The sequence below is a fragment of the Papio anubis genome, chromosome 3 (genome assembly GCF_008728515.1).
Source record: "Papio anubis isolate 15944 chromosome 3, Panubis1.0, whole genome shotgun sequence".
In the NCBI taxonomy this organism is placed as follows: domain Eukaryota; kingdom Metazoa; phylum Chordata; class Mammalia; order Primates; family Cercopithecidae; genus Papio; species Papio anubis.
Window position 1 is genome coordinate 68,164,907 of NC_044978.1, and position 26,401 is coordinate 68,191,307.

The following is a 26,401-nucleotide window of genomic DNA, read 5'->3' on the forward strand; positions in this document are numbered from 1 at the left end:
CCATAGGCCTTGACAATGACTACATTTTAACCATCCTTCCCTTTCCACTTTCTTCAAGTTTCCAGTTTGCTTTTTTCTTCAGGAGTAACGGGTCATCCCAGGTAATTGCCCTATTTTCATTGTAAATTTTACCTGCATTTTCTAATGCCTTTATAAATTGCTGTGTGCTGATTGCTATGCCTTATTGGAAAAAAATATTTATGATGTACCATGAAAAGTGGGCATGTTACTGATACAGAGTAGCATGCATACAAACAATCTGATAACCATTCTAATTGTTTTGCAATCAATTAGACCAATTATTTTAAGATATTATATTTTAAATGCTGGCTTTCCTATGTTTTAGTTATACTTAATGAAATCTGTTAGAAGTTTAATTTGGCCTTTTAAACAAAAGGAAATAGGTGACCAGGGCACATTTCCATATAGACTGTCTCATTTTCAGGAATGGGTTTCTGATATTAAATTGGGGGTATGTGTCTGGATTTAAGATGAGACTGACTTCATAGATCAAGAACAAGCTTCTTTGAAAAGAAATATTTTAAGAGCAAGAAAAGCTTTTGAAAGTAAAAATATTGCTGAAATTATACATAAATTAGAAGGGTTGGAAGACAAAAACAAGAACGTCTCCATAATGTGGGGCAAATAGGCAAATCTATATCTATATATAAAAGGTATAAACATAGGAGGATCAATTCAGGAATTCCAATAGCTGATCAATAGGAGTTATTTCTTAAAGACACAAAGAAAAGCACAGAGGTAAAGGACTGAGAGTTGCCAAACGTAAAAGGTACACACAGGGCTATGGAAAAAGAGTAAAAAAAAAAATGACACGTGTTTCAACACATCCCCATAACAGTTCAGACTTCTAGTTACAAAAAGATCAATAAAATCTTCCGAATAGTAACCAGGATATTTATAAGGGAGCAAAAATCAAGCTGACAATATAGACAGGTTAGCACCAACAGTGGATGCTAAAAGTCAATAAAGTAAGGTCTTCAACATTCTAAAGGCAGATGATGTTGAATTTAGGTCAAACTACAGCCATTTTAAGATATATAAGAATGTAAAGAACTTACTTTCCTTATTATTTTGAAGAAGTTACTTGAAAAATATTATGCAAAATATGGGTAAAATACAAGAAATGAAAAACCATGAAATTAAAAAAACCAGAGAAGAAATCGATTGAAAATGAATTTAATGATGACAGCTGTAGAGTGATCATTAAAAACAAAACAAAGCAAAACACAGCCTGCAGTCATCAAAATTGGAAGTCAGTGGTCTTCTAGAAAGAAGTATTAAAATAACAAACAGTGGAATTGATTCCAAGCAGTATATGTGTGGTGTTAAAAGTTGAGATGTAATAGTAAAAATGATAATGATGATGATGATAATAATAAGAATAGCTAATGCATTTTCACATAGTACTAGACACTGGCCTAAACACAGTAGGCTTGTTTTCTCATTTAATCCTTCAAGAGTCCTATGAGGGAAGTACTGTTATTATTTTTACATTTTATAGATAAGAAAACCCAAGACACAGTGAAGTAAGATAATTTGCCTTAGGTCACAGTTAGCAAGTGATGGACCCATGATTCAAACTCAGACAGCCCAATTCTAGAGCCTATACTCTAAACTACTATACTGTGGTGAAGAAGATATATGCTTCTTCTTCCAACTAGAAAAAAGAAACACAACCCAAAACTCTAGGAAAAATTAAATAAACAAAAATACTCTATAAAAAAGTTACATCCATATAAAAAGCCGATTAAAATACGGTATGCTTTAGAGCAATAGATATATTCACAAGGATCTTGACTATAAAGTCACTAAAAGGGAGATATGTTTAAAACATACACATTGGCTTTGTAGTTAATATTAGTCATGGTAATTAAAATGCTGTATATGGTTTTAATCTTTTATAATTACAAAGTAGGCCAAGGGAATAATACTTAATATGGCTGTAGAACAGAATGAAAAGCTATCAGTCTTTAGAGAGAGTAAATGTAAAGGTATAGATACAAGACATTTGGAGAAAGAAGAATGCAAAAATAGGAGGAGAGAGGTACAGAGATGAGGCATCATCTCACAAGTGGGGGACAAGATAAACTGTTGGAAGCTAATAGACTAATGAAGAGGGTGTTAATATATTACTTTAAAAGTCAAAGTAGAAGAAACTACATGTTAGAATTTAAGAAATACATCCCCTAAAACCTTTCCAAATAAGTTACTGAAGACAGTGTTATAACTGTAAGAAAATTAGAAGCTGTAGGAGAAGCAACAGTGGGAAATGACAAAAGCGAACCAATAGCCCATCTACCAAAGAAGGTAATCTATGTATCATCTGAAATCAATAAATCAAAAGAAAAGCTGTGTAAGGCAATTTATTTAGAGATTGTAGTGCCCCCAACAGTAGAATTAAAAACAAGTGGTTGTTGGGAAATAGGCAGACACTTACTCTTTTTTATTGTAGCCTTTCTGATTTTAAACCACATGCTCATAATTCTTTGATAAAAAATTTTTAATGTAAGAGATAAAAAAATTGAATTTGTAATTAAAAAGCTCTCAAGAAAGAAGTTTCCAAGCCCAGGTGCTTTCACTGGAAATTTTGCCATTTAAAAAAGAGTTAACACCAATTTTACACAAACTCTTCCAGAAAACAGAATTGGAAAAAATAGTTCCCAACTTACTTTATGAGGCCTTCATTGCCCTGACGCTTAAACCAGACAAAGAGTTCAATAGAAAGAAAGCTGCAAACCAATAGCTCTTATGAACTCTGGCATACAAAATATCAATATAATGCCAGACAGAATCCAACAATGTATAAGAAAGATTATACATCATGATGAAGTAGGATTTATTCCAGGTATGCAAGGCTGGCTCAAATTCCAAACTCAGTGTAATCTACCATATCCATCAAGCTAAAGAAGAAAAATCATATGATTACACCAATTAACAAAGAAAAACACTTGACAGATTTCAACACTCATCTGTGATAAAAATTCTCAGCAAGTTAGTAATACAGAGGCGATTTCTCAATTTGATAACAGCATTACAAGAAACCTACAGCTAACAGCATATTTTATGGTGAAAGACTGAATGTTTTTCTTCTAAGATTGAGAACAAGGCAAAGATGTCTGCTTCTCACCACTCTTATGCAAAACTGCACTCAAAGTAGAAGCCACTAAGAGAAAGAAGGACAATAAGTAAGACATATGCAGATTGGAAAGGAAGAAACAAAAGTATCTATATTTGCAGATGACACTATTTTCTATGTAGAAAAGTCCAAAGAATCTACAAAAACACCTAGAGGTAATAAGTGAGTTCAGCAAGGTCACAGCACATAAGATAAAGACACAATCACATTTCTATAGATTAATGATACAGGAAGAGGGGCAGGGAAGTGCTGGGAAGGGAAGGACATGGTCCCTGGCTAGAGCTCCGCCCCCAGGTCTGTGCCTATGGACCTAGGTGAGGACAGGCATTTCTGTTTTTGTGCCCAAATGTTATATTTCCCAAGACCACCCTGACCTGCCACGCCCTCATCCTGTGCCTATAAAAACCCTGAGACCCTAGTGGGCACAGACACAAACAGCTGGACATCAAAAGGAACACTCTAGTGGAAGAAGACACAAGCAGCTGGAAGTTGAAAGGAGCGCACCAGACTAAGAGCACACGGCCATGCACCAGCAGATGCCAGGAGGCAACCAGTCGGCAAAACAACCACAGAGTTTGGCCGGGGCAGTCAGATGACAGCCCATGACTCAACTCCATGGGAAAACCACCTTCCCACTCCTTCCCACTCCATCCCCATTCTGGCCTCCCCATCCACTTCACCGAGAGCTATCACTCAATAAAAATCCTTGCACTCATTCTCCAAGCCGACAGGTGATCCAATTCTTCCGGTATACCAAGGCAAGAATCCCAGGATACAGAAAGCCCTCTGTCCTTGCGATAAGGCAGAGGATCTAATTGAGCTGACTAACACAAACTGCCTACAAAGGGCAAAACTAAAAGAGCAACCTGTAGCACATGCCCAGCAGGGCTTCAGGAGCTGTAAACATTCATCCCTAGACACTGCCATGGGGTCAGAGCCCCATGACCTGCCCATCTGCCTGCTCCCTCCATGGGTTTTGAGCAGCAGGGTACTGAAGAATCGAGCCACAACCCCATCACAGGCCCTGTGAGGGGGACAAGGGAACTTTTCCCGTTTCATTAACAGGTGACATGCAGAAACTGAAATGAGCAATACAATACCACCTAAAATTACTCCAAAGAAAATAAAATATTTAGACACACACTTACCAAAATTTGTATAGATTCTGTATGCTAAGAATTACAAAAATGCTGATGAAAGAAATTAAAGAATACATAAATAAATGGAGAGACACTGTGTTTGTGGATTGGAAGATTCAACATATTAAAGATGCCAGTTTTCCCAAAATAGATCTATAGGTTTAATGTAATTTCTCCTAAAATCTGGGCAAGAATTTTTGTAAGTGTCGAGAAGCTTATTCTAAAATTTATGTGAATAGACATAGGTCCTAGAATAGCTAAAACCATGTTGATAAAGAAGAACGAAGTGAGAGAAATCACCCTACCCAATATTAAGGCTTACTAGGTATATAAAATAATCAAGATGATGTGGTGTTGGTGGAGGAATAGACGTAGATCAATGGTACAGAATAGAGGACCCAGAAAGAGATCTACATCATGTAGTCCACTGATTTTTTGACAAAGGTGCCATTCAGTGGAGAAAGGATAGCCTACTCAACAAATAGTATTGGAGCAAATGCAAACTTATAGGTCAAAACAAACAAACAAAACCTTAAAGTAAATCTCATGCCTTATACAACATTTTACTCAAAATGTATTATGTAGACTTAAATGTAAATGTAACACTATAAAACTTTTTTTTTAATGAGAAAAGTTTAGAACTAGACACAGAGTTCTCAGAATTTTTAACTGACACTAAAATCACAGTGCATAAGAGGAACAATTGATGAACTGAACCTCATCAGAATTAAACACTTGCTCTATGAAAGCCCATGTGAAGAGATAAAATGACTAGCTACGGACTGAGAGAAAATATTTAAAAAGCACCTATCTGAAAAAGGACTAGTGTCTACAATATGCAAAGAACTCTCAAAACTCAACAGTAAAAAGGCAGTCTAGTCAGAAAATAAAGAAAAGATATGAAGAAACATTTCATTAAAGAGGATATAAAGATAACAGGTAAGCACATGAGACGATGTTCAGCATTATTAGCCATCAAGGAAATGCAAATGAAAACCACTGATATATTACTACACAGCTATCAGAATGGTGAAAATAAAATTAGAGACAACACCAAATGCTGGTGAGAATGTAGAGAAACGGAATCAATTATACATTGCCAGCAAGAATGTAAGATGATACTACTCTGGAAAAGAGTTTGGTAGTTTCTTCTAAAACAATATATGATTACCATGCAACTCAGAAATTACATTCTTGAGCATTTATCCAAAGACACGAAAATCACCCAAAACCTGTACACAAACAGTTGCTTTATTTGTAAGTCAAAAACTGGAATCAACCCAGATGTCCTCCTGTGATGAATGGTTAAACCGACTGTGGTACATACATAGAATGAGGTAAGTGTCCCCCTCAGGGCCAGCAGGGCAACCTCTGTCTCCTTTTATGAATCCAGAAAGAATCCTAGAGAAAAAATGGCTCATATTCTTCACCTGTAAGTTTCCCACTGCAGTCTCTTTACTCATCTGTCTTTCGGCACCTGGCAGCCATAGGACTTTTCTCCATTTCCCTTCACTCATCAGAAGCTGAGTTTCCTTCAGCCTCTTCTCTTGTCTTCCACTTTTCCCTGAGCTAGATTTTCCTTCCTCTGGATAAAATTTTTCCCTCTCTCCTGTTATACAGATAAAAGTGTTAGTGGAAAGTTTCTAAAGTCACAAGATAATCACTTGGAGTGCTTTGTAATGGTATTATGCATAATAGGAATAATTATTGGGAGGGCTGAGATTTTAGAAGAGGCCAACCGTACATCTATTTTAAAAATATTTAGCAATTAAGGTTCTCATCTTTAGTCTTTACAGTTTAAATCAGCAGGATATTCCAGTGTATATCAGATGAGTCTACTTTGGGGTCTTATAAAATATTCCTTAAAATTGCAGATGCTTTAGATGCTGGGACCCCAGCAAATTACGCTATATACAGTTGGAGCTGCTTTAGTTGATGCAGGGCTGGAGCTTGGAGCCCTCTCTGCCTCTTCACATTTGGCCTGCCCCTCTCTGTAGGCAACTCCTACAGCACCGTGTAGAAATATAGTGCTCCCTGGAACACTGATGGAGCCACAAGTCTGGATCTTCTCTGGAAGGGCTTTCCAGTTGAAGAAGTCCATAGGTCTGTTCTTGTGTGGTTCTCAGCCACACTTGTACAACAGTTCTAATCTTGACTATATTTAACTTGTTTCCTACTCTTCTACAACAGGATGTGGTTGAGGGGAGTGAAATAGGATTCAAGATTTGGTAAATTTGCTCATTAGAAGCTGCTTAATTATGAAACACGTTAGATGCAACTAGAAACCTACAGGTTGTATTGGGACAAGGATGCATAGACTGTTTGAATATGATTTGTTTATTGGGTACATGAAATTAAGGTAATTACATGCCAGTTTGTTTTATAATCTGTTAGACCATTATTTCAAATAGTGGTTGCATCAAGTAACCTTTCCTTTATGAAACTGCAATGTGTCTATTCACTTGTTTTTCAATAACCTTGGAACAATTATTCAGAGTAGTTCTTATCATTAGATACTTTCATGCAATTATACCTCATTATACCATTTTCTAAATTAATAATGTTTTTAATCTTCTCTACGGTTAAAGACTGTTTTTTTTTTTCATTCTGTTCTTTCCATTCAGATCCTTTTTAAAGTCACTATTACACACTAAAGTGAATACAAACACTGCCCAAACTGTTTTCAATTTTCAAACATCATGTTTAGAAATAATGTAGTCTTGCTTCTCTTTGAATTGAGACTTGCTCTGTGTGGTGGTGGCTGAGTGGATAGGAGAGTGAACCCCATTCTCAGTGAGAGAAAAAGGTTCATGTTTTGCACAATAAAGTTATATAAATGTGTTAAAGTTGGAAATTGAAGGCAGCAGATATTAAACCAAAGCAATTGTTCCTAATCCAGTAGGCAAAATAAAATGATTGTAGCCTCTATCCCAAGAGTCAGACAGTAGAAATGGAAGCAGCAGTGGAGGCAAACTGTAGTAGTAGGATTGAGGACTGTCTAATCTTAGAATTAACAGTACACACAGAGAGAACATAGCCCATAGTACGCTACATTTTAAAAAACCTACCTTCCAGAGAATAAGGTAGCAAAAGAGAAGTATATCAAATAATTCTACTTCGTTGCAAGCAACAGTTGATAGCTAAGTAGCTCAAGAGAAGGGAATGTATTGGATGTTGAAGGCTCACAGGATCAGTGTGAAGCTGAACAAATGAATCTACAACAGAAAGCGACCAAGGGACCTCAGAGTTCAGTAGCCATAACTCAGCAGTGAACTGTTAGCACTCATGATCTGGTGAGCACATGACCACACCTCCCCAAATCTCTCTTTCATCTGCATTCAACCTTTCAACACTAAAAAGGATCTCACCTATTACTGCTTTGTCCTCCTAAGTAGGAGCTCTTACCTAACCTGCCCACAGTGGGGGAGAGTTAATATTCTAAAAAGAAATCATGTTGCCATTTGGAGAAGTGAGGTGGATGCTGGAATATCAAAATATGAGAAATACCCATTCCAGGCTGACTTTAAGAAGCACAGCTTTGATATTAACATCTGATTGTCCTGTAAGGAAAAAAAAGAAGGACATCCCAAGTAAACAGTGCCCTTTGCAGGGAATGTAGGATTATCCCAGTTTAAAATTACCATGTTTACGGGAAGAAATTTCACAAGACACATTCTTACGAATAATTTAGACCCATACAGTTCACACTGGGAAAGATAAAAGGTAGAATAAGCTGACTGAAGAGCTAACAAAGAGATTACCAGAACAAGAAGCTGAAAAAGAAAGGGAGGTTTGATGACAGGCTTAATGAAGGGCAGAGAAAAACCAGAACTCTTCAATGTTTATTTTGTTTTAGTCTTCTAGACCTTGAAAAGTGCTCTCTCAATTAAAAAGGGCAAATGTTTAGAATGAAAATAAATATCCAAGATAAGTAAGTAGATAGCAAAAGAGCATGTACCTATTTTTAAAAGAACTCAAACCTACATCTTAGATAAATTACATGACAGAACTTTGAAGAAACTTGGAAATGTGATCAAGGAAACACTGTCAGTAATTTCTTAGAGAGCTGGTTGGAGAAATGTCAGAAGTAATGAATAGGGCAAATGCTGTTCCAAATTTATTAAAATGGTAAAATGACAGATTATACTACAGCTTGGTGTGAAATTCACAGGTGGGTTATTAAACAGATGATTTATGAGCAGGTAGACAAGAAAACTGCCACATAGCTTGGGCATAAGATAAGTGAGGGTGACGTAATGGAAGGAACTGGAGTCAGACAACCTGGACTCATTCTGTCAATAAATAGATGTGCGGACATGAGCACATCATTTAACTTCTTTAAACTGCAGTGTCTTTCTCTGGGAAATAAGGTTATTAGATTAGGTGTTCTTTAATGGTCAGTTTATCCACAAAGAACATGTCATCCCCAAGTGTATCGTATTTACCTTAATTCTTTTAATAGGGCTGCCCAATGATAAAAGAGCTGCCATTTATTAAAGAATGTATCCAGTATTAGGTGTTTTTGTCACGTTTTGAAATACATCAGTCCTACGACAGATGGGTGGTGTTGTTTTTTTTAAATTATACTTTAAGTTATAGGGTATATGTGCATAATGTGCAGGTTTGTTACGTATGTATACTTGTGCCATGTTGGTGTGCTGCACCCATCAACTCGTCAGCACTAGATGGGTGTTATTAATCCCTTTTTTCAAATGATGAAATTGAGGCTCAGAGTGGCTAAGAGATCAGATAAAGCAGAATCAGAGTGTATCCTGATATCAATGAATCAATTGACAGACATCCTGTGCTGTAATACACAAACTGAATATATTTGGGATGGATAACACTATAATGAGATAACACTACAATGGATGCAGCAAAAATTCTCTTTTGTTTGGATAGCAGTATTTAAAATATCTTTCCTTTCAACCAAATTGTTTATAAAATGTTTAAAAGTACAAGGTTCTTCTCAATAGAAAAAGTTCAGATTAAATTTGCAAGAAAAGAGATAAAACCTAGAATAAATATGCAGATTAATAATTTATACCCATATTCATTTATTCAAGTATCACATCCAAACCAGGATTTGAGGTAAACTGATTTATTCACAGTATAGTAACTATTCAAACACAGTGGAATTTATTAACATTGAAAGTAAATTCCCACCGTTGGCATCTAAACCATCTTTCTAAACAAAAGAGGGCCTTAAAGTTGAACAGGATTTTGTCTTGGGAAACTGTAACAAGGAATAGAAGTGAGTGGGATTGGTTCTTGGGTTGCCATTTGGAGCCCCCAAAAAGGATTGGGAAGGGAGTATCTAGAGTGATATCTAAGTATGTTTTTCCCCTTAGGCATAGGATAGCAGGTAAGGGAGTCTTGGGTTAATGAAATTTCTATTAAAGTGATCCAGTTCGTTTCAAGTTGATTTCAAGTTCAACAGAAGCCAATCATTTGAAAAGTCCAGCACAGAAGGCTGATGTAAACATCAGTTTCAGTCACAGAAGAGGGTGTTCAGCCTTGGGGAGCCAATACAGTCCCACAGTTTCTGCCTTGGCCAAGCCATATCCTGAACATTGGTGAGTTCCCTTCTGCCTAGTGCATGGCCATGGTCCATGGGGGTTCCCTTCTCCATTCACCTTTTAAAGCTCTGAAAAGCATAGCAAATGAGAAACAGCTGAGACAACTAGGAAAGACAGGAGTGACACAAAGGCTTCTGTCAAATACATGTGGAGCCACTGTTTGGAAAGCATGGTTGGTTCTGAGACTCTGAGAACAAAGCTAGAAATGAGTGGAGTTTAAAAGCACTTTTTCTAATTAGCGCCTCTCTAAAATAGAATGGGATGCCTTTAGGAGTGACGAGCCTCCTACTCATTTGTTCTTTTCAATTCAGTGAATATTTATTAATGGCCTACCATATTGCCATTCTTAAAGCTGGGAATACATCAGTGAAACAAATAGACAAAAATTATTGCTCGGGCATTATTTATATTTTAGTAGAGGTAAATAAATAATAAAACAATAAAATAATAAAAATAAAAAACAAATTAGCAGCATATATATTATATATCAGTATGTTAGCATGTGAAAGAGTTATGGGAAAAAAGTAGAATAAAAGAGATGAGGAATGAGAGGAGATAGGGAATGGGACAGGCTCAATTACAAATATGATTGTTAGAGTAGGTCAGCCTCATTGAGAAGGTGACTGTATTAATCAGGGCTCTACAGAGAAACAGAACCAATAAGATATTTGGAGATATTTAGGAGAGATTAATTATGAGGGATTGGCTCACTCAATTGCAGACACTGGGAAGTTCCATGACCCACTATCTGCCACCTAGATACCCAGGAAAGCCAGTGGTGGAGATCCATTTCAAGCTTGCAGGCCCGAGAGCCTGGGGAACTGTGTATGTAGGTCCCAGTCTGAGTCAGAAGGTGTGTGGGAACCAGGAGCATTGATGTCAAAGGGCAGGGGAAGGTGCACGTTCCAGTTTCAGTAGAGAGCAAATTCATCCTTCCTGTGCCTTTGTGTTCTATTCACGCCTTCAGTGGATTGGATGCTGCCCAACCACACTGGGAAGGGAGGATCTTCTCCACTCATTTCTGATTCAAATGCTCATCTCTTCTGGAAACACCCTCGCAGGCATACCCAGAAGTACATTTTTCTATCTGTCTGGGTATTCCTTAAGCCAGTCAACTGGACACATAGAGTTAGCCATCACAGTGACATTTGAGCAGACTTCAGGGAAGGATGTGGGGGAGTCATCTCAGAGAAGAGCATTTCAAGGAGCTGGAAAAGCCATGCAAAGACCTGAAGCAGGGCTATGAAAGTAAGGAGACCTCCCATGGAGTATTCCTTCTCTGAAATGCTTGAGACCAGAGGTGTTTGAGATTTCAGATTTTTTGGAATGTTGAAATATTTGTAGACATAATAAGATATCTTGGCAATGAGATCGAAGTCTACACATGAAATTCATTTATGCTTCTTATATACCTTACACACATAGCCTTAAGGTAGTTGTGTACAATATATTAAATAATTTTGTGTGTTTTGGCTGTGACTTGTCACATGAGGGAAGATGTGGGATCTTCTACTTGCGGCATCATATCAGCACTCAAAAAAGCTTTGGGTTTTAGAGCATTTCAGATTTTGGGATTAGAGATGCTCAACCTGTATTTAAGCAGAGCTCAGCAGAGCATTTCGGAGAGAAGTGGAAGAGAGGATTTCTGCTTTTGGTATAAACTAGGACTAGATAACCTCTGATGAGTCTTCCAACTTCATATTCCCTGAGTTTGTGATTCTCTGGTAGCTGGGAATCATGAATTTGGTAGCAGCCAGCAGCATGGGTTCAAGACCAGAGGTGCCAGACCAAGACTCACAAATCCAGATGGTAAAGAGGCCAGATAGATAGTATAAACATTTTAAAAGATTGACAAATATTTTAAACTGTTATGTAAACCAAATAAAGCATGTTTTCAAGCCAAATCTTGCCTAGTGGCTACCAGTTTGAGACCACTGCATTAGAGAAAGTAAAATCAGTTTGGAGTATAATGGTGTAAAACATATATAAAGTCTTAGACAGGGAGCCAAAGGAGAATAAATGATAAAAGAAGAAATATGGGAGTCTTTGATGAGAACTATTCCTTTGTTGTGATTTGACAGGAAGCCAAAAGAAAACCGAGAGTCAAAGATTACTCTGTAGTGTAGAGCCCAGGCGGCCAGTTCACAATGACTTTGCCCTTCCCCAAGCAAAGGTCATATTGCTTTTTTTCCACTGTTTCTATGGCTAGATACGGATTTGTCCTCTCATTGTCTTATTATACATAATTGCATAGCATTTAGGAACGTAGAATTCAGTTAGAGGGAGAAAGATAAGCCAATGCAACATTTTTCAATTATTTTGTGTCTACAGTGTAATTACAGTTATCAAACTTTTTGGCAGAGGCTCAGAATGAACTGATTGTCATAATTACAAAGACACAGATGAAACCTTTATTCTTTTTGTTTTGATGTATGATTTGTCCTATTTCTTTGCTGCAGGTGCTTTCATTTGCAAGATGGTGCCATTTGTCCAGTCTACCGCTGTTGTGACAGAAATCCTCACTATGACCTGTATTGCTGTGGAAAGGCACCAGGGACTTGTGCATCCTTTTAAAATGAAGTGGCAATACACCAACCGAAGGGCTTTCACAATGCTAGGTGAGGCCACTGGATGTGCCAATGGCAGCGTGAGTGACATTTTTCATTACAGAATAAAGAGAACCATATTTTTAAACTAGAAGAGTAGCTTCTTATCTAACTTGTGGGCATTGGAATATAATTTCAGAGTTTCAGTGCTTTCCCTGTTTGCCTCCACCTCCACACCATCTCTCTTTTAGGCTAACCTCAGCACTGAAAATGTATCATTTTGGATATACATTTTCAGTTTACGTCTTTAATGTTTGAGCACTACGTTCGGTGAATCTAAGACAACCTATCAGTGGCAATGCCACATTAACGTTCATTAGATTGAGAACTGTCATCTTTTTTTTTTTTCTTTAGAGACAGAGTGTCAACTACATTGTCCAGGCTAGTCTCAAATATCTGGGCTGAAGTGATCCTCCTGCCTTAGCCTCCCAAAGTGCTGTGATTACAGGCATGAGCCACTACGCCCAGCTGGGAATTATCAACTTGAGATAAGACTCTAAGTTAAGCTAACAAGGGCAGGTCGATTTTTTTTTTCTTTTTTAGGCAAGGTCTCATTCTGTAGCCCAGGCTGGAGTGCAGTAGTGTGATCACAACTCACTGCAGCCTCAGCCGCTCAAGCTCAAATGATCTTCCCACCTCAGCCTCCCAAGTAGCTGGGACCACAGGTTCTCACCACCACACGCAGCTAATTTTTTTATTTTTGGTAGGAACGGGGTCTCTCTATGTTTCCCAGGCTGATCTTGAACTCCTGGGCTCAAGCCATTCCCCCTCGGCCTCTCCTTGTACTCCTTGGCCTCCCAAAATACTAGGATTACAGGTGTAAGCCACTGCACCTGGCCAGGCAGGTTGATAATGATAGGGAGCAGGAAATGTGGTTTTAGAAAAGTGGAGAACAGGGGTGCTGCTCTTGTGATGAGTACACAAGGGTAGAAAGTGACAGGGTACATGAGAACAGTGGGTTCTGAGTGCTGGGGATGCCTGGCAAAGGCACATTCCACCCACTTCATACTTTTGCTTTAGGCATTTCTGGATCGCCAGCTTGCTGTAATTGTTACTGAGTCAGTAAGTCACAATGAACACATACCTCATGGTAAATGGTAAATTTGAAGCAATGCCCTAAGGTCTAACACAGTAAAATGGAAGCATTTCTCTATTCAGTAATTATAATTGAGCCATTTAAAACCTTAATGTGCTTCACAGTAGTTTGAATTTAATATAGCAAATAACCAGAGGTGTAGCAAGCAACTAATGTGATAATCAAATAAAGCAATTTTTACTAATATCTCACTTGAGAAGAATGAGTAAACATTTATTTCTGCTGTAAGAATTTAGCCAGTATTGGGCTGTGGAATTACAGAAAGAACCCCTGCAAGCTTTGCAATGCCAAAGTCGTTTAAAATAGCTTGAAAATAATAGCTAAATCATTAGGGGAGAAAGGTGTTAGTTTTAGTTAGTTTTAATTTCATGTCATATCTTTCCTACTAAGAATTCAGAGATTTCTGGGCTTTTAATAATTGACATCCTTCCAACATCATAACACCTGAAAACAGCATGTGGGGATGCAAAGCGAGTAAGGAAAGGATTACATGGAGGAGGGGAGTTATGTAAAGGAAAGAGAACTGGCGAGAGTGACAACATCTCAAAGCATAGTTGATAATAGGCAGTCAAGGGAGTTCCTACTCAAAAGAGACATAGGAAACAAGAAGGTTTTAAAATCAACTAGACTCATCTCGCCACGGGGGCTTTTGTGAACTGTTGTCTAATGTCTTCTGTAGCTCTGTCTCACTGTGACCCAGCCTTGTCAGTCACTGTTTGTCTGTCACGTCCCATTCCTCCTTCCAGCTGAGATTGCCTAGACCTAGACAGAGGATGTCCAATCTTTTGGCTTCCCTGGGCCATATTGGAAGAAGGAGAATTGTCTTGTGCTACACATAAAATACACTAACACTAACAATAGCTGATGACTTTAAAAATATATCACAAAAAAATCTCATAATATTTTAAAAAAGTTTACAAATTTGTGTTGGGCCACATCCAAAGCCTTCCTAGGCCACACGCAGATTGGACAAGCTTGGCCTAGATCCTCCAGGCTTTCTTGCCCAGATGTGGTCACTGTGTCTGTATTGTTCATCTAACTGTAGCCCTTCTATCTCAGAACCGTCCAGGAAGGTAGGCAATGAGCTATACAAATTAGACTCGGTTCCTCGAGAATTTGTACTAAAGTCCAGAAAAATGATTGGACATAAGATAACTATATGTGATTAAAATAGAACAGATGTGTATGGTAATAGGGAAACAGAAAAGAGAGAGAGAGAGTGAGAAATAGAGACAGCCAGCCAGCCAGACCTGTGAGTCCTACAGCTGCCAGGTATCATTGGATCATGATGAATTTTTATAGGCAGCACCAGATTATGTGTTTCTTTATAATAAACCCTAATTATGGCTTAATTGAGTCATTGAAACCCAAAGCAATAAACTGTGCTCTTAACATTCCACCCAATGTAGAAAGAACAAACAGAGTTCGAGCTGGAAACTTTTCCCCCAAATCAAAGTTGGGGCTCTTGGTTCTGTCCTTTTCCACGTCTGTTAAAACACATGAGTTGAAATTGTTGTTGGTAGTTAATCCCTTTTTTCTTTTCTAAGAGTACATCATTAAAGCAATCCCTCTCAACAAGTTTGTGGAAGACAGGAAATTTGGAAAGAGCATTCTGGTTTCTGAAGTTATCAGTGTTCGTTTTCTAAATAAGAAAATAATGTCCATGTTATGGTGCTCAAGATAAATGTACATTTGATTTTAAAAAGAGGTGATAGAGAGTGGTCCATGCCATGTTTAAAAGTTATTCATCCATTCCACAAACATGGATCAGCCCCTACAGAGGGCCAGGAATTTTCCCAGGACTCTTGTTTGAGGAAACACAAAAATAAATGGCATTGTGTTTGCTTTCGAGGAATTTGTAGGGAATTGAGAAGTCAGTAAGGGCAACCAAGACACTGCACTAGAGGGCATGTAGAGACAACAGGGAATTAGTAGTCAGCTTATTTGGAAATAGCAGCAGCCTTCAAAGGTTCCCCAGAGAATGTGATTTCTGAGTCAAGTCCTGGAAAATGAGTCCAGATAGACACTGGGAATAGGGTGGCCAGGGAGTGGCACAGTGCATTCTGGGATACAGGAACTGAAACCAGCGCTGCAGACTCCTCAGTAGAGGACTGCAATGTGAATAGCATGGACTGAAATGGAAGAGGAGAGGCAGGCAATTGAGATGGTAGAGAACCTCATGGGCAATTGAGATGGTAGAGAACCTCATGGGCAATTGAGATGGTAGAGAACCTCATGGGCCATGCTAAGGAAACTAGGTTTTATCTTGTAGGCAATGGAACACTATTAAACATTTAAAACTTGTTTTAGGGAGTTTATTCCAGCAACAGTTTTGAGGATGGTGAAAGAGTGGAAGCATGAACCTCAGGGGAGACCATGGCACTACCCTAGGGCAGAGAACAGCTGCCCTCCTATAGGGAATCTTGATGGTTAGATAATTATGCATGGATGTGTCATACTCTGATGACTTTAACACTTTTACAGGTGTGGTCTGGCTGGTGGCAGTCATCGTGGGATCACCCATGTGGCACGTGCAACAACTTGAGGTAGACTCTAGCTGGGATGGATAATCATGTTGTTGAACTATTTTCTCACGCCTCTTAATTGTAATTATTCTCCTTCCTGCATGAGCAATACAGCAAATTTTTATGACCTCAGCTATTTCACTGGAGGTCTTTCAAGTGGAATAAAATGATTTTTTAAGGTTCATTTTCTCTGTTTTACCTAGCTCTTCCTGATATATTGTTAGGACTCTAATGCTTAAAATACAATTTTCGAAAAATACACAGGTCAGTTTCTACATTTTCCTGCAAGCTGAGCATGCTTTTCCCAGTGTCCTCAAATGTTTTGTTACATTTTAAGAGTTGAATGATTGCTCTAAGTTTTTCTTTTATTTTTAAGTCACGTAAAAAAAATTGTAATAAATTATTTACTTAGTTGACTCTCATAAGTCTTTTCTTACCTGCCTCCTATTCATTGACACATTGAAATTCTAACTGGAAACATGTCAGGAGATCATCTTATTCAGCCTCTCTCCTTTCCCCACACCTTTGTCAGACAGGCCCAGCCACCCATGGGGATTCACAGGAAGGAGAGCACTGAGTTGGTTTCAGACAGCCCAGCCTGTCTGTTAGGGTGAACTTTAACATGTCTTGCATAGGTGATCTACCCAGGCAGCAGTTTTCAAAGACACTAGGGGGTTGCTCACATATACCCTAAGATAAGTTTTAAATGATTTATCCCTTTGTACCTTTTAAAATAGAGATAGGCAAATGTGAAACTTTACGGTCCATGTCATGTCATCCTCAAGGATAACAAATGAGCCTAAGATAAGAGAACATTCAAAAAGTAGCCTGATTTTTTTTTTCATGTAACTAATTTATTGAATGAGCTGGACTCCACAGATGAGAGCAGAAAATAATTTTATTTTTTCCCTTGCTAGCTGTAAAAATGCATCTGAGGACTTTTTTAGTCCTCTTGGTGAAATATGGATGAAAAAATCTTGAGCAACTTTTCCAGTCAGATAATAAAATTTCTCTGGTCACTTTCACTCACAAGAATAGTGTGAGTTTTGTTATTAAACTGTCCTGTCCAGGAATAGAATTACATAAATCCATACTCTTATTTAATCAATTTGCAATTTTTCCCTTCCCTCAGTGTGAATAGTTTTCAGGCCTAGAAATGTGAAGGAGTTATGGTCAGCTGCTTCTGTTTCCTCTCCTTGTGTTTCTTTTTCTCTCCCCTGCCCCACTTCTCTCCCCGCCCCCCCACACCATTGGCTGCCTCTCTCTTGTCAGAAGCTGATGAGGAAAATGGGGAGAGGAAAGGGGGAGATGTCACCGGAATCGGTGCCCTCTAGGCGTGATGGTATTGCCTGTGACTGACTACTTGCTTCAGGACTTCTCAGAGATAACCGCACTGAGACCTCGGCCAGCTGGCAAGGGATCATGCCAGCTCTTGTCTGTGGACGCTGCCCTTATCTCCAGCGGGAAGCCCAGACTGGTGGAGCCCTTTCATAATGACTCAGTTCTAAATCGTGTGGTCCATTTCTAGCCCATAGAAAACAAACAGGTGTATCCATTTTTAAATAAAATAAAAGCATTTTATTTTTTTAATATCGAAAAATTATTTTTATATGTTTAAAAATACTCTAAATATTTTTTAAATATGTAATTAATTGTGTCTGTAGAAAATGCGCATCATGTCATTGGCAAAGCCAGTCCTCACTGTCAAACAGATCAGTCCAGTCAAAGTTACTCCCTGTCAGGAAAACGTCTGATTAACCAAACGTATTAATATGCATCCCATGGCCACCGTCTCACTCCTAAATTCTTTTAGGACAAGCAAAGACTTCCTGAGGTCATATGCTCAGATGGTTTTATGGAAAATTTCAGGTCTTTTTTCACTCTTCAATTTCAGATTTTCTATTCCCAAACATATACTTCTCGAAAATTCTACTACCTAATATTGTCCTGAGCCTGCAGGGACTCTGAACTTATGACAGGGATGATACAAATCTCCCTGCCTTCAGCATTTCTCACTGCCACTCTCTGCTTCAGTTGTACTGGGCTGTCTCTCTCATGAGTGATGTATTTGTCAGTTTTCAGGTGATAGAAGCAATGAGATGGTTAAGGTTGTCATTGCTCCTGCCTCCTTACTGTATGAAAAATGTGAATTCACAACTTCTCAACACCTGTCAAATACCTTTTTTTCTCTGCCAGGCTTTACCCTGAATAGAAATATATTTAAGAGAGAGAGTAGCACAAAGCCCTGCCATGCGTTTGTAATGCCTTGATCAGTGTGGCTTCCCTGACATCAGTCATTGAATTATCTCTTGTTTTGGTGCCCCGTGGTGAGATTCAGTTTGGGTGAGAGATGTGACTTTGGTAAGTTGGGAGAAGGGTGCTTATGATGGAGGAAATGGGAATGTAGACCCAGCGTGACACTTCAAACTTGGGGACGATATTAGGCAGTGGAATTTTAGAGAAGTGTGTGTTTAGAAATAGAAGATCTGAAATTTTCCATAAAACCATCTGAGCATGCCCTCAGGAAGTCTTTGCTGAAGTCCATAGTCAGGACTTTGCCAAAGTTAGGAAGTCCGTAGTCCCTAGGGCTATGTGAACCTGATCCAAGATGCCCCGTCCAGCATGCTCTTAGATGTGTCAGTCCATGCCCCCGGGTCATTGGCCTTTGCCGGCTTTGCTTCCATAGAGTCAGAATGAATTTCATTTTAACATCTTATTTCCAGAGAGTTTGAATCTTGAGATTATTTTTCAGTGAGTGTTATTCCTAGTTGCATTTGTAAGTAACACCTAGGTCAGAACTTGAATTTTCTTACCTTTGATGAGTAACCAAAAAGTTGCTTTCCCCCATTCAATTCACGTTGAAGACTGGTGATAAAATTTGCTGGGAATGTAGGCAGAAATATATCTGAGACCCAAGTATTCAGCTCCACAGTGACTAAAATGACAATAGTTTTGATAAATCTGTCATTTTTATTCCTATTACCCAAAAAAGTAACTTTTGAATATGCTTTAAATATTTAGTTTGTTCTTAAACTAGCACTTAAAGCACTCTGTATTATTTATAAATGTTATTAATAATAGTTTTGAGTCTACCAGAAATAGTATGAATAAACCAGCAGGTACAATCTGAATATTTGTATATTTGCAATAGTTTGAATTCCAATTTCTCATTCATCTCAGAATAAAAGCTGCCAGTTGCCTCTTTAATATCTTTCCAAGCAATCTGATCCTTATAATATATGAAGTAGCAGTAACAAATTACGGCTCTCAGTACCTTTCAACTGAAAGATGTCTCATGCCTTTCAAAAATCTATCTCAACAATTGAAGAAGCAAAATAATTTAATATTAAACTACCTAGCATGTATTTTATATTGCAAATATTGTAAAATATTTTACGATATATACTTTGGCAAATGTAGTGCTGTTTCAGTCAACTGAAAACTTGTGGCTAGTGGAAATAGAAGTTGACAAAGATAATAAATGAAAGTAAACAGGCCATGGACCTGAATTCCATTTAGAATATAAAAGATGGTATAAAACTGTTAAGAACTTAAGCAGTGAAGTGGAAAAACTATGCTTCACAACAAAAGAACAATGAAAAATGTATCTCATTTGAAATACATGCTGGGGACAAATTTGAAAGAACTTAAAAAATGTGTTGCAATAATACTTGGCTGATTTCTGTTCTTTTAATGCTGACTACTGGTTCTTTTAATGAATTTTTCTTATTATAAAGATCAAATATGACTTCCTATATGAAAAGGAACACATCTGCTGCTTAGAAGAGTGGACCAGCCCTGTGCACCAGAAGATCTATACCACCTTCATCCTTGTCATCCTCTTCCTCCTGCCTCTTATGGTGATGCTTATTCTGTACAGTAAAATTGGTTATGAACTTTGGATAAAGAAAAGAGTTGGGGATGGTTCAGTGCTGCAAACTATTCATGGAAAAGAAATGTCCAAAATAGCCAGGTCTGTTTAATGAAATATTCGCCTCTTTAAAATATCTTTAATTAATTGTGCTGGAAGGGATGGTTGCCAGGGCTCTCAGAACCGCTAGGTAATTTAGTCTAAGCAACCTTTGTAATTCAAATTTAAGGCATGGACTGACTTTAAACTCTTGAAGTTTTACATGGGGCGGAAAGAAACAACAAGATTACCAGCTCGCAAATCAACTGGGAAGTTACAGCTATAGGTAGAAACTGACTTGGAATTTAGAATATATATGATGTGGTAGGAAGACAGTGGGCTGGTGTCAGAACCCTGTGGTCCTATGGGTACTCTCTCTATCACTCACCAGCCACAAGATAGACATCAGTCTCACTCCCAAGGCTCTGCTTCCCTCATATGTACAAGGAGCATAATAACATCCATCCTTACTTAATCCCACCCAAAGATGATGCTAAAAGACAAAAGATTGATCTGTATGAAAATCCTTTGGAAACCAAAGCATGCTATTTATTTTAAATTATTATTATTTATTTATTTTTACCTAAGGGCTTTGCTTTCTGAATTTATTCATTAATAGAAATTTTAAAACACGACTTACTGCTGTGATACTTGTAGTCCATATCATTTTTTAATAATCTACACTGAATGACTATCAGAAACAAAGCAAAAAAGCCATAATGGAGGAGTCTGGTGATTTGGTGGGATTTTATCATCTCTCCAAGTGTGCTCTAGTGCTCAGTTTGAATTAAAAAGCCCTTCTCAATGTACGGGGCCCCTAGACTGTTCAGCACCTTGGGACCTATCGTTAAGTTGGTTCCTCCCACTTCCTTGAAAGAAAAAGCTACCGTGTTGAAATAAGAGATAATGGATCAGGCACAGTGGCTCATGCCCGTAATCCCAGCAATTTGGGGAGACCAAGGTGGGTGGATCACTTGAGGTCAGGAGTTCGAGACCAGCCTGGCCAACATGGTGAAACTCAGTCTCTACTAAAAATACAAAAATTAGCTGGACGTGGTGGTGGGTGCCTGTAATCCCAGCTACTTGGGAGGCTGAGGCAGGAGAATTGCTTGAACCTGATAGACAGAGGTTGCAGTGAGCCGAGATCACACCACTGCACTCTAGTCTGGGTGACAGAGCAAGACTCCATCTCAAAAAATAATAATAATAATCATAATAAAAGATAATGAGTATGAGTTTTTATAAACTTAAAGCACCATGCATATGTGTAGAGCTCTTGAAGATGTAAATCCTCTTTACAGAAGTCATGGAGAAAATTAGTTTGAAGCCCTGGTTAATCATATTGTTAAGATACATCAGGCTGGGTGTGGTGGCTCACACCTGGAATCCCAGCACTTTAGGAGGCTGAGGTTGGAGGACTGCTTGAGCCCAGGAGTTTGAGACTAGCCTGGGCCACAAAGTGAGACCCCGTCTCTACAAAAAATTTAAAAGTTAGCTGGGTGTAGTGGCATGCACCTGTGGTCCCAGCTACATGGAAGGCTGAGGTGGGAGGATCACTTGAGCCCAGGTTGAGGTTTCAGTGAGCCATGATTGCACCACTCCTCTACAGCCTGGGCAAAAGAGTAAGAACCTGTCTCAAAAAAAAAAAAAAAAAAAAAAAAAAAAAAAAACCAAGATATATCATATAGATATTCATTTTAATTGTATCCCTGGAACTTCCCATATTTCATATATATATATTTTTTGGTAGAGATGGGGTTTTGCCATGTTGCCTAGGCTGGTGTTGATCTCCTGGACTCACACAATTCACCTGTCTTGTCCACCCAAAGAGCTGGGATTACAAGCATGAGTTACTGCACCTGGCCCATATTTTATAAATATTGATATTTTACTGCCACAGGCATGAATGCTCTTTAATATAAAGTGAGTGAAAGCTTTATATTGAAGTAACAGAAGTTGGACTTCCTAAATTCACATCCAAGATACAGTCTTTACTAGTCATCCAACTTCACAAATTAATTAACCTTCTGTGTGTCTCGATTTCTGCATCTATCAAATGACTTATTGAGAAAATTAATAACATCATCCATTTCATGCATCTGGCAGAGTGCCAGATCCGTAATGAGCAGACATTCAAAGAACACTTATGATGTGGAAAATATTAAGATGAGGGTAATATCAACAGGAAAAGAGGATAATCAGCTCACAAATAACCTATCATAAACTTAATTTAAAAATTATATTTGAGTGAACTAGGCTCAGACTTTAATAGCTTTGCAATGAAGCTGGCACATTTGCCAAGGAGAAGTTAACTAATACAATGTTTGCTTGTGGGTTTAGGAAGAAGAAACGAGCTGTCATTATGATGGCGACAGTGGTGGCTCTCTTTGCTGTGTGCTGGGCACCATTCCATGTTGTCCATATGATGATTGAATACAGTGAGTGCTTGTCATTCTCATTTGATAGACATTCTCATTCATTTCCTGTGAGAATAAACAATGAATCTTTGAAATGTGCCGCTGTTCACTTGGATAATCAAATACCTAACATTTCATGTTTCTTTCATGTCTTCAAGATCACAAGGTCATTATGTGGTAGGTCATTATGTATGACTATGACTAAATCTTTATAATTACAGAAGACAAAAGCTTTGAGATTCCTCTCCTGTGTTACTCCTTCTGTTCTCCCTAGGCTATTTAAACGTTGGGAAAGGAGTGACATCCTATGAGCATTTCCCATTTACAACCCGACTTGAATAGTTAGACCTGCAGTATATTCTCTCTGATAACCCAGGACTTATCATGGTTCTCAGTACGATTTTGTTTCTGTAAGGCAAGTGAATATTTGAAGGGTTACTGCTGCTTCCAGTTTACATGAAGCTTGGAGTTATCAAGCTGCATTGCTATAAGCCCCCTACTATTTGCTGGACACCAGGCTATGCTTGTAAGCCTAGATTCTCTAAGTGAAGACTCATCACAAAGGTTATTTTTATTCAGATATCAGATGCCTCTCCCAAAACGATCTTGAGAATTTTTCACACCTTTAGATACTTGTAGAAGTGTAAGTCTTTGACAGACGACAAACAAAAGTTTTATTTTATGCTCCTTAAAATAAATATACATTCTAAAATATTACTTTATTTCAGGTAATTTTGAAAAGGAATATGATGATGTCACAATCAAGATGATTTTTGCTATCGTGCAAATTATTGGATTTTCCAACTCCATCTGTAATCCCATTGTCTATGCATTTATGAATGAAAACTTCAAAAAAAATGTTTTGTCTGCAGTTTGTTATTGCATAGTAAACAAAACCTTCTCTCCAGCACAAAGGCATGGAAATTCAGGAATTACCATGATGCAGAAGAAAGCAAAGTTTTCCCTCAGAGAGAATCCAGTGGAGGAAACCAAAGGAGAAACGTTCAGTGATGGCAACATTGAAGTCAAATTGTGTGAGCAGACAAAGGAGATAAAAAAGCTCAAACGACATCTTGCTCTCTTTAGGTCTGAACTGGCTGAGAATTCTACTTTAGACAGTGGGCATTAATTATAACAATATCTCCATAATTAATGCCCTTCAGATTGTAGCCCAAAGAGAAAATTATTTTGAGCAAAGGTCAAATACTTTTTTTATTCTTAAAAAGATGACAAGAAGAAAACAAATCACGTTTCCGTTAAAAAATGACACGAGGTTGGTCCAAGTGCAGTGATGTTTACAACCAATTGATCACAACCACTCAACAGATTTCTGTGTTCCTTCTCACTTCCACTGCTTCACTTGACTAGCCTTAAAAAAGTGACATGGAAGGCCAGGTGTGGTGTCTCACGCTTGTAATCCCAGCACTTTGGGAGACCGAGGCTGATGGATCACAAGGTCAGGAGATCAAAACCATCCTGGCTAACACGGTGAAACCTCGTCTCTACTAAAAATACATAAAATTAGCCGGGCGTGGTGGCAGGCGCCTGTATTCCCAGCTACTCGGGAGGCTGAGGTGGGAGAACGGAGTGAACCTGGAAGGCGGGGCTTGCAGTGAGCCGAGATTGCGCCACTGCGCTCCAACCTAGGCAAAAGAGCGAGACTCCCCGTCTCAAAAAATTTTTTTTGAAAAATTTGTGAACCATACTTTTAATATTATTTCAGTAGATTTTTAAAAATCTTGTACAGAAATCAGTGTTCTTAGCTAACAGTTTTTCTCCCACGCAGTTTTTCTCCCACCGTAATGTGACTATGTATTGCTAGACTGAATAAGAAAATCACTTAAAATAATGTCTTCTTCCTTGAAAATTAAGTTAATAGTTCAGTGCTGTAATGTGATTTTTATTGCACTGTTGAAATTAGGTAATACAGTCTCTTGCACATGAGGTCTGTGCCACAATCATAAAATTAAAGCAGAGGGAGAAGCAGCCAAGTGACGGATGAATGAGACTTACAGGAAGATGCCTGTACTGCAGCTTTGTATGGTTCTGCCAGTTACCTTGCTGCCTTGCTGTATGACTGGCAAGTCACATCGCCTTTTTAAGCCTTCATGTTTTCCTCTGTAAACTGGAGATGATACCCGCTCCACTTCACGGAGTTGCTGCCAGAACAAAATGAGACACAAGCAGACAAGCCCTTTGTACTCTAAACAGCCTCAAGCTCTGATGCATAAGCTCCCTATGTCTCACATCTCCCCTTTATGTTCTCTTTTCCTTTCTGAGACTCTCCCCGACCCCTGCCCAACTTTCCCCTCATGCCTGTGTTGTAACTGGTTTCTCTAATCAAAAGAAGAAAGTTTGGGGAGCCTCATTTCTGTGATATATTTAGACAAAACTATCTCATATGGTTATCTTTTTAAGCCCTTTATTTTCACTGATGGGATTTCTTATATAAAAGGAATTTTCTGTGTAGTTAGTAGATGAGGGTGTGAATCAACTCCAAGCCCATGAAATTGTACTGTGCCCAAGGCTGACCCTCAAGAACTGGGTCAAGAAGAACAATAGAGTCCCCCACCCATATTCCTTACCCCAACCTCCCTTAAGTGCAATCCTTGTCTCTTCAATCTTCTCTCTGGTTCCCAAATGTCATGGATACAGAGGCCACCATCACAGCACCCTGTCATTTTGCTTTCAACAGCTAAGGTTCCCAAAGTCCAGCATCAACCTCACAGCCAAAGTGTTCATTCCATTTCCAGTTTTCCAGCACTTATTCTCCCAGCTAGGTAATAGGAAGAGAAGCTTAAGAGCTTATAGGACATTTTACAGGTAAAAGCTTTAAGATTTGGTAACAAAGGAACTAACTGTTGGGATCTTCAAGATACAGACATTTAATTTTATATGTGTCAGTGAAGCATGCATGAAAAAGACAAAGATGAAACAATGTACAGTATTATGAAAAATTGTCAATATGACACTGCAAAATTCACAAAAAGAAAAGAGAGAGACTGATTATTTAGTTTCTACTGAAGTGGACTATGGGTTATTTATATAAACTGCCTGTCATATCTAGTTACCCTATGGCAAAACAATGATTATCATTAAACATTAAACCATTAAAAATGAATTGGATTCACTGATTTTGGTTATCCTTACTCAGTTGGTAAGTATTCATATAATTCTTTCTACATTTGGTGTATACATGGTCTAAATATGACTTAATGAAAAACAGATAAATCTGCACTGTTATTGACCATGTAATTATTAAGGTTAGAAGTTTCTTGTAATTCCTAAATATTTAGATATAAGGTAATAACATAAATATTTACTGTAAAATTTCCAGACATCTTATGAAAGCCTTTTTAAAAAAAAAAAATTTTTGCTCACATTGCATTAAAGCTGTTTTAGAAACAGTAGCAGTAATAGCACACCTTTTTTGTCGTTTAAACATATAATCCCTTTGCTCTGTTATGAAGCTTCAAAAGGTAAATGTGGTCCAATCTGTTCCTGAAAATGTCCTACTATTAGCCAAAGAAGCTGAGAGTCTCATCTGGACGTTGAGTCCAGACACTGATATAACACAGCCTGTGAGTCCATAGAGGGTTCACCCTGGATTTGCAAAACGAACCTGACTACTGCCTTTTGTTCTCTTTTCTCTGACTTCACAGTCCCTTGAGTCTTTATTCCCTTTGTCTTCTACTCAGCCATCTGCCTTTTTCGCCTTTTGTCTCTGCCACAGACTGCCTGTCACTCATTTTATCCATCTGGTTTTCCTTTACCTGGTGCTTGGAGTGAAAATTGAAAAGGTTTTGTTGGATCCAGGAGGTAGGGTTGGGAGTGGTACGGAAAACTAGCTTTTCATCTATTAGCATTTAGGTAAAACATTTGTGAAAGCAGTAAAAAATACGTTTCACTGCTCAGACCTCTAAGCCTTTTATTTCATTATGGATCACTGTGCCAAAAAGAGATCAGTATCTT

The 26,401-nt window shown here is 38.3% G+C and overlaps 1 protein-coding gene across 1 annotated transcript in view; it reads left to right on the plus strand.

Annotated features, from left to right (window-relative positions):
* The window catches only part of QRFPR (pyroglutamylated RFamide peptide receptor), a 55,990-nt gene extending 30,440 nt beyond the window's left edge, over window positions 1-25,550 (plus strand). The window contains exons 2-6 of the mRNA XM_003899140.5: window positions 12,335-12,493; window positions 16,062-16,123; window positions 19,840-20,075; window positions 22,353-22,450; window positions 23,158-25,550. Coding sequence (XP_003899189.2) covers window positions 12,335-12,493; window positions 16,062-16,123; window positions 19,840-20,075; window positions 22,353-22,450; window positions 23,158-23,558 — 956 coding nt within the window. The 3' untranslated portion in view covers window positions 23,559-25,550. The remainder of the gene's footprint in view (window positions 1-12,334; window positions 12,494-16,061; window positions 16,124-19,839; window positions 20,076-22,352; window positions 22,451-23,157) is intronic.
* The last annotated feature ends 851 nt before the right edge of the window (window positions 25,551-26,401 follow it).